Raw genomic sequence first — 26,579 nt, forward strand, 5'->3', positions numbered from 1 at the left:
TTTCCTTTCCTTTTATTATTTCATTATTAAATGAGTTAGTAATAGTGCAGTAATGAAATGTGTCATAAGCTTTTTACAAAATGAAAAGCAACAAAATTAAGGCCAACAGTTTAGTGTTTTCTTTTGCACTTTGCATGCAATAACTTAAAAAGCAATAATTTCAGTTAATTATGTACTGTAGTTTAATTGTCATTGTGTAAAAAAAAGTATTTTTGCCCATTTTCTCGAGTTTACTATTCGGTCAAACTGAATATTCAGTTTCCCTACCAAATAATGAGTAATAAACGAATATTAGGTACATCTCTATTTTAAAATATGATTTTTAATATAAGAGTCAAAAAGTTTGAAACTATATATTTAAAAATATAAAAAACCAAGCACAATGACCAGACTTGCGTATAAAAAAGATGTTTATTTAGCAACACTGACATGAATTAGATCAATACACAAAACATAAGAAAATACATTAAGTCAAATTAGTTAACTCACGAAATGTCATTACCCTTTTTCTTAAACAGGGTGCTGAAAATGTGTAAATAAAGCAAAAGAAAAAAGAAAAAGAAACATTTAAAAATAAATTATAAAAGTCAATACAAATTATAGTTGTAAACATAAAAATTTACACATTCCAACACCAGTTGGTACAGAACAAAATTAAAATGCATTGGTAGTAGCACCAAGATTACAAAACTAACTAAATCAGAACATGGTCCCCTCAATAAAATATTTTACCCTGCATCTAGTAATGCTTCCAACTTATAAAAAGTACATACAACTAACCCCCTTTCCTCCAAAGAAAAGCTCATTACTGAAAAGAATAACTTTTCACTAAACTAAGTATATTACAAAACAGAAAGAAAAGAAAGCTCTAAAACAATGGCAGGCAAGATTAATCGTTTTTTAACAATCACAAGAAAATGAATGAAAAGTGAATATGCTCACAATGAGTAGAATATTTTGTATCACGTCCGTATGATGTAAAATACTTCTGGCAGTGTGAACATTGTCGTATTCTTCAACGTGAAAAATAATTCACCAATCCTGGTATGAAAATACAAAACTCAATTAATGTAGTAAAATTCCCAGTTCTTTAAATGTTATTATTCGTTTAAAGTTTTAACTACAAAATTTTGCATTTTACTAAGCTTCTAGAAATAAATTGTTAAGCTGACCAAAAAAGAAGAAAAATACCACTAAATAATTTTCGTACTATTCTTGCATTTTCATACTGAAAGTTTTAAATATTGATTAAGTAAGACGCAAATTATTATTTTTGTTCATTTTCAATTTTATAGTACAAATTTGAGAAAGGTGTTGATAAATATTAACTGGATAAGGTGTTCGGAAAAATAAACTTTCTTCTGTATACAAAATATACATAAATCAACTTACTTCAAATTCTAACAAATGGTTACGAATGCTTTTGTGTATACGCACTGTGCATAAGTTTCAAGATAAGCAAAAATGATGAAATGCTTTGAACTTAATTTCAAAAAAATAAATTGGATGGTTGCCGAGTTTAAAATGCTAACATAAAACGTTAAAATTTAATAAATCGAGAACAGTTTAATACAGATACCCAAATGTTAAAACAAAATTGTACTCAAATTAAGCTTAAGAAGTTAAGGTAAATTTTTAAATATATTTCAACAATACTTTTTAAAACATCATATTCTCTTTTCCTAAAATTTTTAATTATAAATTATGATAGCATCACTTTTTTTAGCCTAAGAAACAAGGGGGAGAGAACTGTTATACATTCTATGCTTGAAATTGATTTTATTTAAATTAATTTTTATGAAGCTTTTACACAGCTGAATTGTCACAAAAAAAATTTTTTTGCTCTAATATCCAACATAAAATTATTTTCTGGCACAATTTAAAATTTGAGAAGAAATATAACAAAAAAAAAAAAAAAACATTAAGTGTGAAAAATAAAATCATTTGTTTATTAATTAAAACAACTTATGCAACACATATTTGAATTTTTTTACTCTAATTGAATTAGTAAAACTTCATGCATCTTTCCAGGGGAAATTTTTTGGGACTACCTACAGAAAATCCCGCCAGTTTAGAAAAGGGGAGAGGCATTAGTTTTTTTTATACCACTTTTGACTATAAATCAATTATGCCCTAGTTTCCGCATGTACTAAGCACTTATCAGGTGTTTTGATCCTAGGCCAGTTCTGCACTTGAAATAAGTATCAAAAAAATGATTATTAACCAATAGAATATTACATTATCTAATACTTTCAACTTTTAAGATACAAACCAAGCAATTACGAACACAAATATTAAAATTAAGTTTTATGTTCTTTTACAGGTAATTTGCACTTAAGGAACAAATTACCAAAATTCAAGTGAGGTATTAACCCGTTCGGTACGACTGATGCATGTTTACACAAGCGGTGGCTGTTCGTCCCGTCCGAATCACACTTATTTGTGTTACGGCGTATGCTACTCAAGAATCCGAGCAACACTAGTGTGCGGCTTGATTTTGGAATGAAATGTTTACTATCAGATGGCGTTACTTATCCATGTTCCGTCCAGATGATTGGTCTAGAACATTGGTATTTCTCTCTCTGACGTCAGAATGGGGTCCATCAAGTGTCTGTGATTTATTGGATTTCGCGAAAAAAATATAAATATGTGCTAGCAAATAAAAAGGGAAACTCATAATTATTTTGAAATGGATGTTTCTAGTTTCGATTCCATTCATAATGAGATTTCATGAGAGATATTCTGGAAAGAGGTTTTACTTTTAGGTTCATTTGCAAGCCATGGTGAACACGTCATCTTTACGAGGAGGAAATATCTAAATTCATGACTGATCCATTTATGAATCTTTCGGAGGACATTGAAACAACTATAAATTATTTTTAATTTAGTTCTTCATACAGTAGATACTTTCTAAAATTATACGCTGAAAAATAAAGCAAAGAATTTAGACGGAGATGTGTCGTTTGCTCTAAGCAGAATCAAAGACTTAACACTACCTATGAGTGTAAAATGCACATTACTCAGTGCTTTGAAATTTTTCATGCGGCTTTAAAATAGGAATTGTTACAATATTCTTCAAGTATTTTACAAAAATTAAGCGCAAATATTTTTCCAGTTTCGCGCAAAATATATTGTCTAATTTTAATACTCTTAGTTACAGTAAAAAACAATATATTTTGTTTTTTTTTTATTGTTCATTTAATTTTTTGGTTATGATTGAAATTATAACATACGTATTTTATCATATATTAAAAAATGGTTTTGTTTCTACGAGAAGTGTACATTTTATTCATTGTTATTTTATTCATTGTTCAGTCCGCGTGTAACAGCTGCCGTCCCGAACGGGTTAACAGATATATATTAAATACTTAAAGTCAATAATTCTCTTTAAAATGCTTACGAAATTAAAATGATTTTTTTTTATTTTTACATATGAAACATGGGGGTACAGTTTCATTCTTAAGAAATGTTTAGCAAATCAACATGATATATTGATCATTTCTCTTAAGTTATTCATTTATGAATTACCAAGTATGTTTGGTAATGAATGATTACCCAATATGTATGTTAAATAGATATTTGGTAACATCCTGCTAAAATTTTCAAAACTTTGTTTAAAGTATTTAGTTTGCAGTAACAAGGACTGATAAAGGCATTTAACCTCATTTGGAAATTCTGCACCATTTTTAAATAAAATTAAACAAGAACAGTGAAAATTTTGGAAATAAATATTTTTCCTCAAACTAATTAGCTTGAAAATTAATTTCCAGAGAAGTATTTAATATATGAGCAAATTTTTCTTCAAAAAATCTCCCCCCTGGTAGTAAAACTTCTAGATTCTCCATACACCAACATTGAACTATCTGGAATTTCACTAATTGTATATAGTCATTTGATGAGAAAGGAAATCTGCATACATCTACATCCTGGACATGCACGAATGAACAATTTAATTAATGAAGAATTAATTAAGTTCTGTACCACAAACAGCATAAGTAGAATGAAAAAAAAAAACTATTTTTCTCTTTAAATCTAGAAACCTATGTAGACTTATTCCACGGGAAAACGGTGTGTCCCGCAAGTTAATATTTTTCATTAAAAATAACTGAAAAATTAATTTAGCATTTTGATGCATAAGGTCATCATCACAAACATTTGTGTGATTCCTTAAGCAAAAAAAATTGCTTGTTACATTTTAAAATTACTACTTTTTAATAAAACATAGTATCTCTCACATGTAGGACAAAATGCGGCTCTTCCATGGAATAGCCCAATATCATTTGAAGGTGGTGTTACTAATGTAAATTTATAAAATGTAAGAGAGACTGAATAATTATTTATACAACAGGTATTTAAGTAAGAACATTTCTATTATAAAATGGAAGCATATTACACAATATTTTCCTTAAACAGCTTATATGAGCTAGTTTTTTTTTGTATAATAATCATGTGAATTTAAAAGAACACATTAGACGAGGAGAGGGAACATTTAGAAACACTCTTACAATGTACAGGGTGATTAAAAAAGAATGGTGAGGTTTCAAACTTGTATATTTCTAACAATAAAATTAACAAATAAGCAAATTTTTTTTTACAAATTTTCTTACAAATTCCTGCTATACAGGTTGTAGCATAAACGCCATCACAGAAGCAATTGCTGCAGTGATTTAATTTTTCAGCTTGTCGAATATAGCAGGTAGGGGGGGGGGGGTATAAACGCAATATCCTTTACATTTCTCCACAGTCAAAAACCACATGGTGGTAGGTCTGGTGACCTAGGGGACCAACTATAAAGTGGTAAATTATCCTTTGCTGGACCGCCATTTTGACTAATTCAATAATATTACCGAGACTGGGAAGTAATGTCGTTTTGTACAAACAAATACATTTTTAACAAATTTTTATTTCTAATCAATGATGTAATTACCCGCATTTGCAACAACTTTTTGCCAGATAGCAAAGAAATTTTCAATCCCATATCGATAAAAATCAAGTTGTTTTGGACCAAAATGTCTGTAGGTGGCATTTTGGATATTAGCCAAGGGTTTTTTTTTTATCACATAATCAAAGAAATAAAGAGAAATCAGATGGTGCGATGTAGGGAGAGAACGGTGGGCAAGGCAACCCATCCAAATGAATTATTTTCACCCTTTGGTTTAGTTATGAGCAGTGGGGTCTTGCCTAACCTTGTTTCAAAACCACTTTTTTTATTGACAATTGCTGGAATAAATTAGCTCGCCAGTGACTAGGTGACAAAAAAATTAGAAATTTGGCTGGCATTCAAAAAGCCATCTTCAGACATTTTTGTCCAAAAGGACCCGATTTCTATCAAACCAGGATTGGGAATTTCCTGAATGTACGGCAAAAATCTGCTGTTAACCATAGTAATTGCATCTTTTATTAAAAATAAAACTTGTAAAAAAATTTTTTGTTTGAAAGAAAATACTTTTTTCCCCTGATCCCTTTATAAATAACAAGTGGGATACATACGATAAAACGCAACGACATTTAGTGGTAGCCAATTGAAACTTTACCAACTCCACCTTTCAAGCTCCACCCAGAGGTCCAATAATCCCAAATTGGTAGCCTTATGAAACCTCACTATTCTTTTTTGAATCACCCTGTATATATTTTTTAGAATCGATGACAGACCACACAACTTACGTTCAATCTAAACTTATTGGCGTTTAGCTAAGCTGCCTTACCCGTGATATTCATGGACCATGTAAAGAAATGTTGTGCGAATTTACAAAAGGAACAGCTGTTTAGATACCACATGTAACAGCACCATAAGCGAAGAATTCAATAATAGCTCATAATTTGTAGGCACTATCAAGTTGAGATTTTGACGTCACATACACAATGAATGTCAATGACTTGATTGTAGATAGTAATGACAATTGTATAAATTTGAAGAAAAAAAAATGAGGAAAAGAAAATCCTTTGGTAGTTCTTTTGTTGTAAAATACTTCAATATACAGTTTGGTACAATAAAAAGTATAAATTCACAAGGGCACAAAATGAGGGGGGGAAATCAAAAGGCCTCTAAGCCCACAACTTTGATAACATACAATATATGACTAAATATTTCATATGATTTTAAGATTTTTATCACAGAGTAAAGTTTGTGTGACAAATGAATTCATATCTTTTCACTCAGAACTTCAAAAGAAGTATCACAGTTCATCATCAGGTAAAGCCGGCAACCAAAATGCCTAGATAAAAATAGAATATATTAATCCACATTATTAATGTTTAGATTTTTTTTCTTAAAAATGAATCCAGATAAATCTGTACCACAGAACCTGAACAACGTAAGTCACATAATCATGATTTTACAGGAGAGAAAAAAGTTGTCTGGAATATGCAAAAAATGAGATGCACACTTTTTTTTGCCTTTAATTAACTACAAAGTATTTCTTTTTAGAATTACCTTCACATGGCTCGATGCGGAATAGGATTTCACATACAAGACACTAATAAACTGAAAATCGCAATTTTTGGACCTAAGTCAATCTGACTCTAAGGTACAGAAATTATGGTTTCAATTTTTTTTTTAAATATCCTTTCTATAAAACATCCCTCCGAATAAACCTATACTTACAAGGTCCTATTAGTTCTTATAAGAAACAAAATGTACTAAAATGCTATGCAGTGCCTAAATTTCAACTTCATGCTTAAGGGGGGGGGGGGTATTCTAGTCTAGAAATTTAAAAAAAAAATCCCTTTATATTCTCAAAGTTTAGAACTTAGTTTCTAAGAGGATTTATGGAAATTCAAATTACTTTTGGAGTTACAGTTAATTTTGTTAAAATCAACTCTTTTGCTGAAATGAGACGCAAACTTGAAACAGGTTTTTCTCGAAACTAGTTTTTTTTCGATACAGCTGACAACATATCTCAAGTTCTAATGTACTGTTTTACTTGAAATTTGGTACAGACATTCTTAGTACTATCAAAATTGTCATCACTTAAGGGTGTTTGTAATTTTTGGTTTTTATTATTTTTAAAAAAATACCAAAGTTCAAAAAAGGAGTCAAAAAATGAACTTTTTTTTTCAAAAAAACGCCATTTTGTGAAAATAATTTTATTTTTCAAATCGGCTACGTCCAGACATCTTTGTTTAGTAAGAATTAACCTTAACTTTGTTTCAGATCACCTGGAATATTGGAATTATGTCAACCAGGAGACCCCTCCTTTTTTTAGAGTCCCCACTTTGCCAGCTTCCACCATCTACAATTTTGAATTTTTGTTTTTTAAACTACTATGCATTTTTATACTTTTAAAGTATTAATAAAAAACTAATAAAATGGATAGTGAAAATAGCTACTGTTTTTTTTTTCTATTACACCCATAAAATCACCTTAAAACGAAGCCTCTAGACTAAAATACTCCCTTAAACAAATATTCTAGTACGGTCAAAGATTTTTGCTAGGATTTATTTCAAGGCATGAAAACACTCCAAGACATTTATCCAGAAGTGTGAAATTTGTCTCATGGCGCGAAAAAAAAAACAAAGACACTGAAGATCATAATAGTTATTGATTCCCTATGGGTGGAATGGAAGATGGTAAGTCCACCATCCATATTTTGACTTATAGCATTTAGAATAGCTTGGTTTTTAAGATCGAGATATTTCTCAATTTTTTCTTACACCTCGGAACAGTAACATTAAAATTTAATATAAAATTTTTTGCAGCTAAATTTTCATTTAAAAATTTTAAATGAGACTGAATTTTCTTAACTAGCCAGAAAATAAACATATTCAGACACTTTCGTGTTTCTGAGATTTTACAGACTGCAAAGCTTTTACTACAGATTATTTTTTCAAGCACAATTATGTAATTATAATATTATGTAATTTACATTATAAGAAAAACACTGAACAATTAAAAAAACTATGTTCGGAAGTTAAAAGTGCTTCAAACCTTATTTCTCATAGCACTTCCTCTGATGCTAATCTTTCAATTTTTTTGAAGTATTTCCACATGACTGAAAATCTTGTAAAGAGTTTCGATTTTAATTGAATTTTTAAACTATGAGCTATTAATATATATTCAGTGAGCTATTAACTTTATCTTAACATTCATCAGTTATTCTTTCGCATATTTTTGAGATAAATTAATTACAATAACATCTTTAAATATCATCCTAATCTATATTTCAATTTGAAACTTTTTGCAAAATATTTTTATTCCTGGCTTTGAAAAGTCTTTGCACTTACCATTTGAGTTGATGCAGAAACTAACATCATATACTTAGGATTAAACTGAACACAATGCATCGGACTGCTGTGACCACCTTGTAGAATGGTTGTTTTTAAACCAGTTTCAGCATTCCAAACATGAATAGTACCATCAGTTGAACCTAGCAAAAATATCAAATTCATATTTAACTGTTCAAATCATTTCAAGTGTGGTCTTTTCATTTGCAAGAATGAAAATATTTTCTATATTCTAAATGTTCAATTCTGCTGCTTTCTTATAAGCAATCAATACATATACAAATAGCTGTGTGTGTGTTCCTTATAAAAATCCAGTTTACATCGGCTTTTTGCCAAATTTGGCGCAGAGGTCCTTTAATGCTCAAAAATTCACATAGGGTGGTTGTGCCCGAGAATCCGAAACTGAGTATTTATGCCTATTAATAACAATGACTGAAATTTTGCAATTTTAAAAAAATCTAAAGAGGTATAAATTTAAATTTTGATTGATAAAATTTTCTTTTTCTAAATGTTGATGGGAATAAAAATTGATGCTTCAAAAATGTTTTTAAAAAGTGGCTATAAACTTATTATTGCGTAAAAGGTATTTTAAGCCTCCTCTTCTGATTATTTCAATTTTCTTTCCTGATTTTAAAGATTAAAGAACTGCAGAAAATATTTATTTTTTGTTAATTAGAATTATTTTGTGCTTAAGAAAGCTGTCAAAAACATGGGAAATTGTTGAGAACTATTGAACAAAATAAAAGTTTGTCCGAATGCAGTATTGAAATTTTAAAAATAAAGGAACAAATAATTATGCTAAAAACTTCTAATCATAGGAGTTTATTCTAAGCATTTTTCATGGCAACATTGATTGGCATTTTAGCATATGTATTACAGTAAGCCCTCATTAATCCGAACTTTGCTTAATCCAGATAGTCATTTAGATGTATATACTGTATTAACAAAAGGCAAGTTAGTGTAACAATGAAATTTTGTAGGCTGTATTTTGTATTTTTACAGGGTGGCGACAGGAACTGTGAAAAAAAGTTCCCTGACTTTTCCCTGATTTCCCTGATTAAGTTCACCAAATTTCCCTGATATACATTACCAATGATAATGGTTTTCTTTCTTTGCTCTACTTGAGATCCATTGTATGTTTGTATTAAATGCAGTATTTTAAACGTTTTAAGTTGTGTAAAGTTGTTGAACTAAAGATATATTTTTAAAAGATGCAACTTTTTTAATAAAATGGTTAAAAAAAAAAAAAAAAAAAAAAAAAAAAAACAAGACAATTTTTTTGGAAGGAAAGAAAAACCAACAAAACAGTATATTAAATTTTTATACATGGAAAGATTAAAGAAAATTCAAAAAAAAAAAACTTTACTTCCAGAAACCACTTAGCATAAGAAATTTAAGAAAATATTAAAATTACTCTTAAAAACATATGTGTATTTATGATAGAACTAACAAGTAATTGAAATTATTTTGAACTAAGTTTTCAAACAGTAATAATTGTTGCAAGAATAACAAGTAATAGTGTAAGAATAGAAGTAATGTAGTTGTTCTTATCTAACTAATTGACATATTTATGCAAAACAGATTAAACCATTTGACATCCATTCATAGGGAGCTTTTCTCTAATCAAGAATATAGGTTTTAATGAATGAATACAGCATTTTAACAATAAAAAAATAAAAATATTTACTTAAGTTCACAAGTTAACTCTATTTCAAATGATTTCAGTATGTAACGAAAAAAAATCTTAGATTGCTTTTGTAACAAACAACTTTGAATGCAAGACGAAAAAAAAAAAGCAATTAGTTAATATCAAAATATATAAAAGAATTCAACTTGGTTATAAAATTAAAAAATTACTTAAGTCTGAAGAAAAGAAAACCTTTATAATCTGCGGTGACAACAAATAGTATAACGGCAAAAAACAAAGTTTTATAATTGAAAGTTCTATTTTAGCAATTAAATTAAAAGCCCAAAGAAGTAATAACTTTTAAGCTTTTATAGTATTAATTCAAAAACCAAAGATTTCTTCTTGAAATCGTGATTACAGTACTTAATTACTTCAAGACAATGGAATAAAGGCAACGGAGCTAAGGCAATAATGAAGGCTTCCTCTTTGCCTGTATGGTTGTTTATTTTACGTAGCATTGAAAGCGTAAAAGGAAATTTCAAGCTAGGTAAAATAAACAACCTAACAGACACAGAAGCAATCTTAATAAGTTCATCCTGTGGTTAATAAGTAAGATTCAATACTTTGACGCTGAGGAAAAAAAGATGCACAAATATGCGGCAGTGTATAATCGCACCTCATTAATTTTACTTTTTTTGAACAGTTAATTGGCGGAAAATGCATAGGGAATTAGAATATTTAATTTTGTAAAGCAAAAAAAAAATTTTTTTCTTCATAAAATCAATTTTCCCTGATTTTTTGTTATTTTTTCAAAATTCCCTGATATTTCCCTGATTAATAAAGTTCCCTGACTTTTCCCTGATCTCCCTGATCTGTCGCCACCCTGTTTTACAAGAGGTTTTGTATATGCAGTTTTAAACTTCATTCTCTTGAATTCTAAATGCAATTTTTACTGAGTACAGTAATGTACTTTGGCTCAATGTATAAGTCATTTTGTTTAATCCATATTTTAACTAATTTGCACGACCTGGATTCCCAATTAGTCTGGATTAATAAGTCCCTACTGTATTCTGAAACTCCTATGTGGAAGATTTGTTTAGATGTGATTATGGCAGTTTAAGTCGGTTGCTTTCTCAAATGGGCACTAAATCAGGGTTTTACTATGGAAATATATATCGTCGGCACCATACTAAACTAACGTATGTGAAAATTTCTGTTTTTCAAACACGATGTTTGTGGTTGTACTCAATGTTACTCAATTACTAGTTATAACTACTACATAAAACGATAGTTTTTTTACTCTTAAAGTTATCTATAAAAATTTAAACATTGAAAATAATTAAACATCTCAGGTAAAAAAGTATATTTAGTGTTTTGGCTCTCCAGAAAAGTGCCAATTTTCATTTGTCAGTTTAGCATGGTGCCGACTACCTATACAGTGAACTCTTAATAACTCAAAGTCCAAAGGGACCGGCTAAAATGTTCGGGTTATTGGTAGTTCGAGTCATGGAAAGTTTCCACAACAGTCTCAAGAGTTTAGGACCCAATAAAAAGTTCGAGATAAAAGAATATTTGAGTTATAAGCTTCGAGTTATCGAGATCTGACTGTATATACTGAGTAACTTATTGCAATAGAATATGGTAATTGCTTTATAAGTTTTGCACAGTTTAAAAATTGCTGAGAGTCCAATTATGCACTTATCTATATTTCCCACTGTATAATTATAAAATCAACTACAATTTACAAGGGTATAATTCGAAGAGCAGAGATCTTAATCTGATATGGACATTACACACGTATACATAAAATAAATGCATTTCTAACACAAATTTTTTACATTCTTAACTAATTAAAAAATTTTCAAAGCACTTACCAGAAAACACAAACTGTGAATCTGGACTGAATGAAGCTTCTAAAGGAATTCCTTTACTGTTAGCACGGCTCTAAAACGATACAATTATAATTACATTTTCCATTAGTTGGGATTAAGTAATTCGTGTTTAGTGTTTGATGTAATACAATTTTAATTCCAATAAATATTTTATAAGGCATGAAGTTAGCACATGAATGAAAATCTGATAAAATTTGAAATAATTTAAAATGCTACTGAATTTTTGTATAAATACTTCATTTACTTACTATCTTAAATATTTATTTTAAAAACTAAAAATTTATAGGGGTAAAAGAATTAAGTTTTCTTCAAAGATTTTTATTTCATTTCATATTTTAAGTACTGTACTTGACTTCAAAAAAAAAAAAAAAAAATGTAGAAGGCTCCCTCTGCTAACATGGTTATAATATCCCTTTTCTCTTTATACTTGGCAAAGAGTACACATCTAATCTTATGAACCAATAACTCTAAAATTAGCTTGCAAATGACTTTTAAAAGCTGATTAGAGGCTGTTGGAACCTCTTGTCCTACATTGGAATATATGCCAGGGTTATTGAAGCCGAGGAACACTATAAGCTTACTATTTTCTTGAAGGAACCTCTTACTTAATCAAAGAGCAGTAAAAATAGGATATCAAAGCTTTTTTTCTAAACAAGTTTGTAAAATTAATTTTGGATCAGCATTTTATCAAAATACTGACATCTGAATAGAATAATGAATGGTAAGGTAGCTAATGGGGTTCTTTGAAATATATTCCTGGATTAATAACAGAAGCAATAAACAGAATATTTCTTTATTTTTAGAAGCAAATAATCTTTAAAAATTCAAGCTGTCACAAAAATTAAAATTTTTGCTCCTTTATTTAGCCCCAGTCAAAGTTCCAGGTCGCCCTAGTGTTTTGTAGAACCCAAATTGAAGAACTCTGCTCTATGCAATGTAATCTTTATCATGAGCTCTAGGGGCGACACTCGGTCATGGCTTTCTTAGTCAGCTTACCACAACTTGATATGTAATATAATTAAGTTATAGAAATTTTGTGATGCTGTAGGACAAAAATGCTTTTTGTTTGAAAATATTTCAAAGCTTTTTTTTCCTTTTAATGAAATTATCCATTTTAAATTACATTTCTTACACTGTTTAAAGTGACCCTAAGAGGCAGGGGATAGCTTTCAACCAGGTAAATAATCCCATTTCAAATGGTATTATAATAATTTCAAATAACTAACAACCTTTACAGTTTTTCTTCTTATATACCAATAGATGCAATAATACTGATAACACATGACAGGACAGTTAAAAATAAAGTAATTGTAGATCAAAGTTGTATGACTGATAACAGTTAAAAATTAGCCAGATAGGCTGCATAGCTACTATATGCATTTGAATGATGTGCTCCTACTTAAAAGATATTACTGTGGAACTTAAGTTTGTAAATGAAAATAAAGCACATTGGGACATGTACAAACAAAACTCGTATTCATAAGCATACTGTATTTTAGCATTGTGCCAAAGCTTTTTTTCTGAAGTTAAATGACAAAAAATGAAAGAAGACTATGATTACTATAATGTTAGAACAACAAATAAAAGTTAAATTAAAGTAGTTTTTCTTACAAATGTTCAAAACGCACATTTTTGATTTATACGATATACATTCAACCTAAAGACTAATTTTTCCCAAACTTGGTCTAACAAGTCCCAGGTACAGCAACCAGTACATATGTATGTGTAAACATTTTCTTAAAACCATGAATGCAGTTTACTTTGCAACTAAGTTCAAGACTTGCTTTCTGAACAAATTTTTATGCACTACGAAATTAAGATACTCTGATGCGGTCAATGCCCTTTTTTGGGTACTTCTTTTTTTGGTCTTGGGGACCAAAAATACTTTCGGTCTTAACATTAGGGATTATTACCTTTCACATTCTTTTAATTGTCCCATAATCCTATGCTTTTCCCTTTATAAATGCATCCAGTCGTTTGAATGGTCGATATCAAAAGCAGATTTTTTCTTTGCCCTATGAAAGATTACATTTAAATTAAAAACGCCAGTTGAACTGAAATCAGATTCACTCTTGGTAAATTGCAGAGTACCTAACACTTTACGATCAAGTTGCTATCTTGCTTACGTGGCATTGCAAGCAAGAAAACAACATTAAAACGGCTAGAGTTGGCATTTAATTGCAACCATGAACCAACACTTCACAATGTTCGCAGTTAATCCTATTAAAACTTAAACCTGGGGCATACTTTTATGCATACCTTGTACGCCATTATGAAGTAACAAACATAAATTAAAACTAAATCATTTTAGCTGAAACACTTTAATTTGCACGTGCTCAAGCAAAATATGGATACTTACAGTAAATGTTGCTAAGTTCTTCCCATGATAAGCATCCAAAATGTGAACAGCCTGTCCATTAGTAGAGATTAAAAGCATTTTCCCGTTAGGACTGAATTTCAAACTCATCCATTCAGCAACATCTTCTTTAGGTGGTACAAATGTGTTAAACGGACCCTATCATAAACGCAGGATATGCATCAAAAATCAATTGCACACAAAACATAAAATAATTTATCAAGCATCGGGGGGATAAAATACATTACTTCAATAAGTAGATTTGAAAGAGCATTTTTATACCTTGAAAATTATCAAAGAACATGTTCTAATGAACTAATATCAAATACTAATTTTTCTTTACATTAAACACATTAACAATGTACCGTGTTACCCCGCATTATCCGGCATGCCGCAAAATTTGGAGGTCACCAAATTCTCAATAACACTTGCCTAGTCCTTCCCAGCATGCCGAAAAAAAATAATACTATTAAATATATGTTCAGCTTAAAAATGAATGTAAGTTCTATACATATCTTATTAGTATTAATAAACAGTTTAATTTTCCAAAAATATTTACTAACAATGCCATTTGTTATTTTAACAGGAGAAAAATATTGTTTAATAATGAATAATTATACAAAAATTATTAAAGCCTAAGTAAGCAAACATTTATGCAGTAAGTTACCGCCCCTAAACGAGTGCTAAAGAATTTACCATACCTATTCAATAAATGAAAATTAAACTTACCTCACTAAAACAACTTAAAATAAATTTATTTAAAAAATTATGAACAAATCGCAGTAACGATGATTGCTTCTGAATTGAGTACTTTATTTGCATATAGTTAAATCCATTAATAATCACCTACCATAAATAACAAGCACATATTATATGTATAACACTTTTTTTTTTTTTTTTTTTGGAAAGAAGGTTACTTTCGGTATTTTTTTTTTTCCTTGCAGTGGTTTGCTTTTTGATTGGAACTGAACGGGGAAATCTACTTCTGTTTTGTTACAAAATAAACCTTGAATTATCCAAAATGTCAGAAAATTCAAATTTTCCGGCATGCTGGTCAATCCGTTTTTCCTGGCATGACGGATAATACGGTACCATAAGATTCATCTTTCATTATTAGTTAATTTTTTTTTTGTCTCATTCAATAGTTTAGATGCCTAACTACACGGTATCTGCTTTTGAAAGAGTTTTGAAAACTATGACATGTGCATGTAACTTACCCTGATTCACAGGAGGATGCATTTTTCCCAGAAAAAACATCAATTTTTCACAAGAATTTCAAATTAGTGTTTTGTAAAAATAAAATTGTAACCATCCATGATTTGCACGTATTTTTTTTAATTCAAATTAAGCAAAATGTAATGAGTTGAAATACTATTTATAACTAAAAAATAATTAAGGCAAACAATAACTAGTGTTACATATTAAATAATTAGAGTTAAAAAATTTTATATTTTGCTACCAAGGACATATACTCATAAGTGTTAAATTTTCAAAAATAGTTTTTGGTTTCCGACAAATTGTACAACATTTTAAATAGATAAGGGAAAGAATTTACATGTGAATTTTTTTTTTTTTTTGTGAAAAACCTGCCTAATACAAAATGATCTTTCAATCACAAAAAAAAAGAAACTAGTTTTAATCGCAAACCGATTTTCTAAAATAAAATAATCTTTAAACTTCTGGCAATAATAAGGTAAAACTACTGGTGAATAGCAAAACTTTATTTATATATTTATTATTTTCTTGACTTTTGAAATTTTTTACTTAAATATTTTATTTTAAAAACAAAGAATCCAATTTTTTTTTTTTTTTTTTTTTTTAAAGCTAGCAGCTTTGAAAACATACAACTAGCAATAATTTATTAATTATTAAAATTAAGTTCACAAAAATAAACAGAATATTAAAAAACACCAAATTAACTTTTTAATCATTAAATTACCAGATATGATCACTAAAATTTTAGCATAAGCATGTTGAAAAAATTCTTGAATTTGTGCTATTTTCAGGCTCTTCAAAAATTTTACCACTGAAAATTCCCTGATTTCCATATTCCATCGTCATTTTAAGCGTCCTTAATCAGTTTATAAGCCAATTTTATATTCTAAAATTTTTTTAAGATACTGGTGAAAATTAAGGATAATTTTTACGAGTCTCTTGAATCAACTCGGCCGCAAATGAAATAAAATTTTCGAATAAGCAGCAGTCTCTCACTAAGACTATTTTAAATGAAGGGACCTGATAAATTTTCATTAGGATACTGCCATCCTTCCCTAAACTTAAACCCCTGCAAGCACATGGTTTTGTGGAAATGGCATGGCTGAATCCTTGTTAAACATGATAATAATAGACTAAAATTTAATCTTATATATTTTTTCTATAAAATTTATCATGTGAATAGCATTTTAGATTACAGTTCATATTTATTTTTAAACCAACTAAAGACAAAGCAGCAGCTTGAAAGAGGAAAAATATATATACAGGCAGACCTCGGTATAAGGTCACTCGCTTTATAAGGTCACCCCGCATATAAGGTCACTTTTCTAAAGTCCAGGCTCATTGAATAGGAATTCTATGTTATGTCTTATCAGATATATGGTCAAGTCTTAATACATTAATCGCATATAAGGTCACCTCTGTCTGATTTCTTTAAATAATTTCAGTACTTAATAGAGTCACTTCCAAGAACTGTCCACAACATACAATCCTTAAAAAGTGAAAAACCGTATTCCTATTAACATAGCGTGTATTGCACCGAATGCAGTAGAAAGTGAGTAATACGACAGTGACACTGAAGTATAAAGTAATAACGAGGGCACTCAGAGTGTACTTTTTTACCAATCATTAGAAGTCGAAGCTGCAAATTTTCAGAGACATTTAGAAAACCATTGTGCTTAGATTAAAGAAAAAATTTATCAGTTCCATATTAATGATAATTTTTAAGTTAGATAAGTTGCATATCAGTTCTCTGATTAGGCATATTTTTCAGCAGTTTTACTCTACATGAAAGTTCTAAGAAATCATTTTAAAATTTATCGATTCCAAAAGTTTTTATTGATTCAAATCTATTAAACTATTATAACCTAATTACTGATAATTTTGAGCGTTTTAAATTTTAAAAAGAATTAATGTATGTACATGTTTATTCCTTAAACACATGATATAAAATCTATATAGTTCGGTTATAAGGCCACCCCGCTTATGAGGTCAGTTTCATGAAGTTCCAAAGGGTGAACTTATAGAGGTTTGACTGTATATATATATACACTAAAAAATAAATTTTAAAAAATTTTGGGCCATATATTATGCATTTCAATAGAAGTGCCTACATTTCAAACAACAATCATTAAAAAAAGTTTCAAAATTAGAAGTAATATAAATTGATTAAAACCTTACCTTATCAAATGATCTCAAGTCATACAGTTTAATATCCTCGGAATTATTAGCAACAGCAAAAATTAAACCTTCAGGGTCAAAACTAGCAATTGGTTTACCAGACTGGGCTATTAACCCCTAAATAAAAGAAAATTCTTTTACATTCTAGAAAACAAAACATACATTGTGAGCAAATTTTTCAAATATTTTTCAATAATCTGCAGGTATAAGTCTTATCTGCGAGTCACTTTTCCATGCCAAACATGGGTGGACAGTACATTCATACAATTTTTTGGAGCTGAATTAAGTATTTTAATTAATAATTTCCTTTTTTCTTTTAATGTAAATTCATTTAGCACTAAGTTTATTTACAACACTTTTCTTTCCTTTGTGTTCCATTTCTTCAAATAAATGTTTTGGAAACAGCACTTTATACCAAAGGCAAATGTAAAGAGAGAAAAAAAAATTGTAATTTTATTTTGCAAGAAATCCTAAAATAATGCTTTTTATTAATTTAAATATTGCTTAGAAAATATAGAATTGAAATTATGTTTTTCTTTGTTTTCTTGATTGAAATCTGAGTAAATTCTTCACAAATTTTATAGATTTAGAAATTTACTGCTCTTTCTAGGCTTTCATACTTGCCGACTATATATTTCAGCGAATAAAACATACCTCATTCGAAAGCATTCCAAGTGGAACTATTGAGAAATGCCATATAAACAATAACACAAAATTAAGCATCCTTTCTCAAGCCAAAAAACATAAATACTTCTCAGAACTCAAATATTAAAGGACATGCAAATAGAACAGATACAGAACAAACAAGAACGTACCTGACAGTTTGGGGAACGAAGATCCCAAAGTCTCACTGATTTGTCTAAAGAACCTGAGATTAGTGAATCGTCTATAGGGGACATTGAAAGAGACACAACTCTGCAAGAAAAAAGTAGCAATGGAAGCATCTAGTGTAAAATGCAACAAATCAGATTTTGATTGTAAGACACCCCCCCCCCCTTCCTTATGGTAAATAAAACTTTATAGTAGAGTTGCCTATTAGGGTAGGTAGCAGATATGCAATGACAATTATGATTGATAGTCATTGGTGAATCTATCATTGGAGATGAACTTTGAGTATTTGGAGGTTTGTAAACATTATTTTTAAAAAATCATAATTTAGTCATATATGAGGGCTGCTCAAAAAGTATCGGACCTTCTGTTTTCACACGTAAACAAATGAAGCACTGGCGGCCACGCTTAGTGGAGATGTAGAGGGGACTGTCATGTATGCATATGCACTCTTTCATGTCATGACAAAGCTTCAGTCGCTGGCAGTCAGCCTAGTAGTGTAGACCTCTCCAGGGTGCTTGGCGGTTTTTATCAAGTTATAAAAGGACAGAAAAAGTTAAGCAGCGTTACTGCATTAAATTTTGCCGAATGCTGGGCGATTTGCAAGATTTAACAGATTTTTGGAGAGTCTGCGAAGAGTGGTACAATCGATTCAAAAATGGTCAACCGTCGATGGAAAGTGAATAGTGTTCAGGTAGGCCATCGATAAGCCAGAATGAGAATGCTATTGAACAAGTGTCAGCTCTAGTCACTGAGGACCGTCATTTTACAGTGCCAGAACTAACAGAAGAAATTGGAGTCGGCATTGAGTCAGTACATTCAATTTTAACTGAGAATTTGAAAATAAGAAGAGTGTCTGCAAAATTTGTACCAAAGTTGCTGACCAATGGAGCAAAACACAACACTCCTCTGCTTCGCAATGCTCCATACTCCCCCGACATGGCTCCCAGCAACTTCTGGCTATTTCCTAAGCAGAAAATGCCCCTGAAAGGAAGTTGATTTCAAGAAAGAGAAGACATTACACAGAATACGACAGCCGAGCTTGACAGCATTCCAAAAGATGCCTCCCAGAAATGTTCTGAACAAACAGTGGCAGAGGTGCTGTGAAAAGTTTGTGCATCACCAAGGAGACTACTTTGAAGATGATTAAAGGTTTGTAGCTCTAGTTCAATAAATGCACTTTTAATAAACAAAAGTCTGATACTTTTTGAACAGCCCTCGTATTCTTATCATTTTACATTTACATAAGTAAAGCTGTTGTTTCAATTCCTTCTTTTCTTTAGTTAAGCTCCTAGTTCCTATCCTTAGGAAAATAACAATACAATTTTGAAAGTATATCTGTAAAATATTAATTTTTCCCTTGTAAAAAAAATTATTTATTTATTTTATTTATTTATTTATTTTTTTAAATCTATGCAGTAATACACAAAATTTATGCAGACATTATGCAAAAAATTATAATTTCTTGGCCCCTCCAGCCCTCAAAACATTTTTCTTTTTGTTAGTGAAAAGGAAATAGATTTTTTACAGAACATTGACAAGAAAATCTGACAACTCGAAGTATGTAGAAGTTAAATCAACACCTCGGTGCAGAAAATTAAAATAACAATGTTTTATAGCACAAAAGTTTCAGATTACTGCAAACATGTATTTTGGTATTACAAGGAATGACTTTTTCACTGCAAAGAAGTGAGTTTATGGATGAATTATGTTGGATGTCTTTATATTGGATGTCTGCAGTAATCTGCAAGTTTTGTGCAATAAAACGTTATTTTAAATTTTACGCAGAATTTGTAATTCAAAACTTTTGGTTCTACTGCAAGAAGTTTAAAATTTCTTTGCTCTATTTCACTGCTTGTAAGAGAAGAGAAAGGATAATATTTTTTTCCCCCTAAGGGAGTTTGTTGCTACAAAAAATATCGATTTTACCGATTAAATTCTGAAAAAATAAATTCTAATGAGCATACTGACCAATTTCCATTATCGATGCCAGATTTTGCTTGGCATCGTTCTTACTTACAGGTTAGGACAAAATCCCCACACTTAGTGCTAAGACTAATCTCACAAGCTAAATATATAAGATATAGAAAAAATTACCTGAGTTTCAAATACTCTAGCAAACAAGGATAAGGGCAAGTGTGTATAACTATATGTATAATGTTCATCGAAACAGATTACATAAGACTAAAAGTAATTTAAATAGACTTTCATATGCGTCTTACGACTCATTTGTAAAGTAGCTGAAATTTAAAAGCTCCAATAATTTTCAGCAAACAATGACAACAAGAACTTTTAAGTATACAGCAGCTAAGTATGCAAGCATAGTTTGTAAGTATGAAAGCATAGTTTTAAGTATGCTTGTAAAACATGACATCACATTTTAAAAACATCATAGTTGAAACAAACCTAGCCTGGCAGTACTGTGAAGGCTATGTGGATCATAACCATAGTATAGTCGAGCCCACTCATTGGAATATCAGATAAAAGAATACCCCACTCAACATGATTTTATCCCCGATAATTGACCATCTCGCTTATTATAATAATTTTTCGTGACAAATTGCCTATTCCATTAAGCATGGTCAACTGTAGTACCGAAAGCTTTAGTATGTCACCGCCAGGTTAGGTTTTCCCCAGCTATAGGTTATTCCCAAATGAATGCTTTTTATAACACAAAAGTCACAGAAATCAAAATGCAGTAAATATAAATAATTAATATATTACCAAGTGTTAATAGACTGTTTAGTCTGAGGAATCATTTTTTGTGAATTAATAAGTTCTGACAAAATCATTATGACTTTTTTTTGACGGAAAATTAATATATAAACAGAAATGAAAAAATAAATTTATCAAAAGAATAAAATAAAGGACTTTAGAAGACCATTTTTAAGCTAAAAATGTAAAAAGTATTGATTACTTCTAAAACCAGGGCTGTTTGAAGCTTTCCATAGGACCCTAGTTACACAATGATCTTAATAAGTTCTTTCACAGTTTCTTAACTTTCAAGTTACAATACTAAGTCTCAAACCTGGAATCCTCCGAATTTCGGTAGTTTTGAATTTGTAATCTTTTGGAATTTTAGATCCAGGTGACGTTTTCTACCATCAAGAAACTTTTCTCCTCTCTTAAGGATTCTATCCATCCCCTTAACTGCTATGGTATTTATGAAATTAATTGCAATATTAGATCTTGCCTATATTGAACAAACTAGGTATGCTTTGAAACTTTGCTTCAAGGAATATAAAAGCTATTCAAAAAGACATTTAAATTAGTAAATCTTTTCTAAATACTGTTGGAGTTAAAATCACACAAAATTATCATTTAAGCTTTGCAATGATCTGAAAATTCCCAAATTCATATAATCTTAACTTTTGGGAATCTTTCCACATTTTGAAGAATAGCTCTAATTTAGGTAATAGTCGTAAAGCAATTCCATATTTATCTACTGCTGGGATATGGTTTTCATAATTCGTTCTCATTCACCGTTTATCACTTTTTATTGTTTATTTATTTATAATTTTTGTTATGATGAAAAAAATAAGAGCAAAATGATTCTCGTAATGATGTATGTTTCTTTTGAACTTCTGTTGTTTTTAGTAATTTAATCAGCATTTACTCCTGCTCTAACGCCCATCTTCTTTCTCTTTATCCGTCTTTACTATTTTATTTTTCATAAGTTTTCATCACTTATGGGATAAAATGTTTGTTCATTCACCTATGATTTTCAAATGTAAGTGAATGAACAATTCCCTCAAACACGATTCTCGAATTTTTTTGCCCATTTGTGCAAGTTTTATGTTGCTTTGTTTACTTTTACGTCTTTTTAAAACTTACATATTCCTCATATTTTTAATTTCATCATTCATTTACCATGTATCATTTTATCTGTTTCTCTATGAAGGTTCATATGCATCTACTTCAATTCAAAAGAAAGTAATTTAAACTAAGAAGAGTAAATACATTTTTGAGTTTTATTGCAAAAATTGAACTAAATTTAGACATTAAAGATATAGTAAAATATTTTTTTAAAAATACTAACTTCTTTGTGTGTCCAGTGAAATACCTTATGTATTTATTATCATGAAGTGATAAATATCTGATGGTATCTAAAAATATAACAAAACAATTTTGGTAAATAGGCAAAAAAAATACAATTAATCAAAAAGCAATAATAATGCCAATGTTCATTCTTTTGTATCTATATTTTTCAAACAAAGTGCATATTTAGGTACACACTCACGAGCACAAGATGGAAAATTTTGAGATTTTGTTATTGTATACTTCAGAGCTCTCCAACCTACGGCCGGCAAGCACTTTTTTCCCGGCCCGCGGAAAGCTTACAAAAAAAATTTTAAATTATTTTTTAATTTGATAACACATTTCTTTTTAAGCATTTTAAAAGAAAAGTAAGTCAAGAAAATCTCAAAAATATCACCAGGATTGGCAAGGTTTTGGACACTAAGGTAAAAAACCTGGTTTTTACCATCCTGTCTAAAACTATATTTTTAGAAAAATTGTATTGTGTGAGAAAACGTCAAAAAAAAAAAAAAAAGAAGAAAATGCATGAAAGTAATGTTTTATATTGAACATTTATTCAATAGAGAACATTCAACTTATTTATGCAGCTGGATTTAATCAAGTTACACCGAAGTTAAATTCTTGATTGAAATTTCAATTTGTATGCATTAGTTTATTATTTTATTTATTCTTTTTTGATAATAGTAACCAAATTTCCCTATGTTTATGCATGTGTTCAAAGGAAAGCAGGGTCGGAAAGGTTTTTACCATCCTGTCCACAACGCTTGTGTCCGAAAGTGTCCAAAACATTTTTTTTTTTTGAGAAATATTTTATGAGAAAATATCAAAAACAGAACAAAATGTGTCAAAAATATTTTTTTGACTATTTAATATATTTATTCAATGTGAACATTCAAGTATAAATATATATGCAACTTATTTATGCAGCTGATTTTAATCTAGTTGCGTAAAAATCAAATTCTTCATTAAAAATTTCAATTTGTATGCAGTTTCCCCCCCCCCCCCCCCCCATACACCAAATTTTTTGACATTTATGCATGTGTGCAAAGCATAAGAAAGTGTTCAAAATATAGTACAGTAATTGACTGAAATGCAATTACTTGCATTTTTTTTGTAGTTACAAAATGTATTATATTAAAAATATGAATAAAAAAAGAATAGCCACCAGTTTTATAATATAAATGTTCAATCATCAATTCCTTGTTTTTTAATCAATGATTTAAAAAATAATTTTCGTTAAAACATCATGTAAAACTTATTTTCAAACATCATTTAAAAAATTAAGCTTTTTTTTCACCTAAATATTGCACTTGCACATTTAATAACATTCCTTTCAATTATAAATAGAACTGAAATTAGTTGTCTTGGCAGCACTGTGAATTTCCTCTCATAATATCATCCAACTGATACATATGGAAGTTTTTATGTAATAGCTATTCGCAATTTTTTAAAGTAAAGTATCTTTAAATGAACATTTTGGAGACAAATATTATCAAACAATCATTATCTAAACCTCTGTAATGTCTATATTTATGCATTACAAATATTGCAGTAAATAAAAATTGATTAGCTTACACCCATTTAGCTTTAGCATAGTTTTGGACAGTTTAAGACAGTTTTTGACACTTTTGGACAGTTTTAGACAGTAAAAACCACCTGTCCTGTTCTAAACCAGTTTTGGACAGTCCAAATCCCAACCCTGCTACTAAGCATGCATGATCATGGCCAAAGGGAGCAACTGCCTCTCCATAGAAGAGAATCTTAACTTTCACTTTCCTCCCTGAAGGATCTGAACCTTCTTCACTTCCTTAACACAATCACTTAATCACAAATCACCAAAGATAATCTAAAATTGCATTTTCAAAACTAATTTGTAGGAGGAAAAACCTTGGACTTTACCAAAAATAACTTAAAATTGACTTCAATTTAGAAAAATAATTTGGGGAAAATAATTGCAACCTCTCTTTCCCTTAATTTCACTACAATTGCCAGAAAATGCAAATTTTGGTCTGAATTTTGAAAATTTCTCTTGAAGAGGACACGGAAACTTGTCCTCCAACCATCTCTAACATCACCAAAAATTGACTAAAACTGTTTTTAAGACTTTAATTTGGAAAAAAATTCCAGGGGATATGGCTCGATCCCCTCATCTCCATTTGTTGTCTTATTCAGAGACAGCATAAAACGTTTTAGGACTTTCTTTTGGTATCTATCTTTTCTTAAAAGCAAATACATTTTAAAAATTCAATTATTTCTTTTTTATAAAATAAACTTTAGTGTAGGAAATTGAAGCAATATGGGTAAGGGTGGCAGTATCAAGTTATTGCCTGGCCTTGAAAACTGGCATTGGGCAAAAAAGCAACTAGCAATCATCATCTTGTTGAACCTTGGCTTGCCTGTCCCTAGCGTGAATCCTGGCTACTCATGCAACTGACCGCTTATTAAAAAAAAAAACTAACCGTGGGTAATGGGTGGAGAGAGAGAGGAGTTACTGTTAACTAAATCATCTGAACTGAAATATTGTTAAATTGTTGGCTCGCCTTGCCTCCAAAAATTTACAATGTAGCCCTTGAATAAAAAAGGTTTGAGATCCCTGGTATAGTTAATATCCATAAAATTAACAGGAACAATGAATATAAACTCTTTATTGGGTTAAGATATACTTCTTAACCAAACAACTAATAACTTTGCCCCAACAAAAGCAGAACATGCAAACTACAGTATAACCCCAATTTAACAATTGTCAAGGGACTGGAAAAAGTTATCGTTAAATCAAGGATAGTGTTAAAGCAAAGAGCATAAAATTCAATGCAGTTAAATCTGGACTGCAGTGAAATATATTATTAAATTGAAGAAATCGTTAAATCGGGTACATTAGATCGAAGTTATACTGTATTATGCTAAAGTGATGAACAGAACCCAGATTTTAATATCCTAAAAATTCTCTAAAAAAAAAAAAAAAAAATGCCCTTAAAATATAAACAATACACTAAAACATAAGAATTTCTCTTGTATTTAAACATGAATTTTCACTTAAAATATTTCTTTTCTTAATTTACATAATAACCATCTTAAAATATTTCTATTAAGATAGATTGTGATATAATTATTAAAATCTAAGAAAGCTTTGACAATGAATTCATTCTTCAAACAAATTTCTATAGCATGGTGCTGATTAGCAAGTTGTAGGAGATATTGAAAGTTACTATATGAAAGGCAGAAATATTAGGACAATTTCTTTTCAAAAAATGGTCCTACACGAAAACATTATGAAACATAAAAAATACCTCCTAAATAATTTAAAATGCTCTAAAATAGAAAAAAAACCTAAAATTTGAAGAAAGAAAATGGAAGAGGCTGATAAATCTTTAAAACTGCCTTAAAAACATAAACAAGCCCAAAAATGCAAATGCCATTAAAACTTGGACCTCAGTGACGAGAATGTTGGCAATAGGAAGTTAACCCAGTGAAGATCAAGTAAAATTATTTGTAACACAAATAGTTGCTGTAAATATGCATACAAAATCAGCAATGCATAATTATTAAGACTTAACAACACAATCGGCTAATAAAATGATTTCTAACAACAGTCGAAAATACTCTTATATTATTACTATTTTACAGAAGGTATCAGGGACCATTGGAGAGAATATTCCTTGGAAAACAAGGATGTAAAAACATAAATACAGGCCAACTAGTGACAATATCTGTCAACAAATCAAGGCAATTACTATTTTCAACAAATAAAGAAAATCCTAGAATTAATTTTAAAAAAAAACATTAAAAAATGACAAAATTGTAAATACTCTAAAATAGATAGAAATAATCAGATATAAGTGAAATAAGTAACATTACCATCAATTTTTGTGGAACTATGAACAGCCGAGTTCTCGGCATGAGTGAAACGAACAAGATCTGCACCATATTTTTTGCTGTGAAGAGTTCTTTTATGACTGAAAAAAGTAAATTCACAAAATTAAGACATTCATTTACTTTTTCCTCAACAATTAAATGTCAATTTATATATAGAAAGAAGTATAACATAAAATAAAACAAAATTGATGCTTTTCCGTTAAAGGTTTGTTTACTTTCTACCAGGGGACAACAGAGAGATTGTTCAAAACGATTGATGATATCTACAAGCAAGGGCGCCCATATAGGAGGGCAAGTGGGGGCTCAAGCCCCTCTTAGAAATTGGAATTTCCTTGCTTTTAGTACTTTT

The 26,579-nt window shown here is 29.7% G+C and overlaps 1 protein-coding gene across 1 annotated transcript in view; it reads right to left on the minus strand.

Annotated features, from left to right (window-relative positions):
* Positions 1–3,174: 3,174 nt before the first annotated feature.
* Positions 3,175–26,579, minus strand: part of LOC129221623 (WD repeat-containing protein 82-like) — a 29,428-nt gene continuing 6,023 nt past the window's right edge. Inside the window, exons 2-9 of the mRNA XM_054856147.1 lie at positions 26,213–26,310; positions 22,359–22,425; positions 18,307–18,406; positions 17,492–17,608; positions 14,102–14,257; positions 11,725–11,794; positions 8,224–8,366; positions 3,175–6,215 (exon numbers count right to left, since the gene is read on the minus strand). Of these exons, the coding sequence (XP_054712122.1) occupies positions 6,177–6,215; positions 8,224–8,366; positions 11,725–11,794; positions 14,102–14,257; positions 17,492–17,608; positions 18,307–18,406; positions 22,359–22,425; positions 26,213–26,310 (790 nt within the window). The 3' untranslated portion in view covers positions 3,175–6,176. The remainder of the gene's footprint in view (positions 6,216–8,223; positions 8,367–11,724; positions 11,795–14,101; positions 14,258–17,491; positions 17,609–18,306; positions 18,407–22,358; positions 22,426–26,212; positions 26,311–26,579) is intronic.

The sequence above is a fragment of the Uloborus diversus genome, chromosome 4 (genome assembly GCF_026930045.1).
Source record: "Uloborus diversus isolate 005 chromosome 4, Udiv.v.3.1, whole genome shotgun sequence".
NCBI classification, from domain to species: Eukaryota; Metazoa; Arthropoda; class Arachnida; order Araneae; family Uloboridae; genus Uloborus; species Uloborus diversus.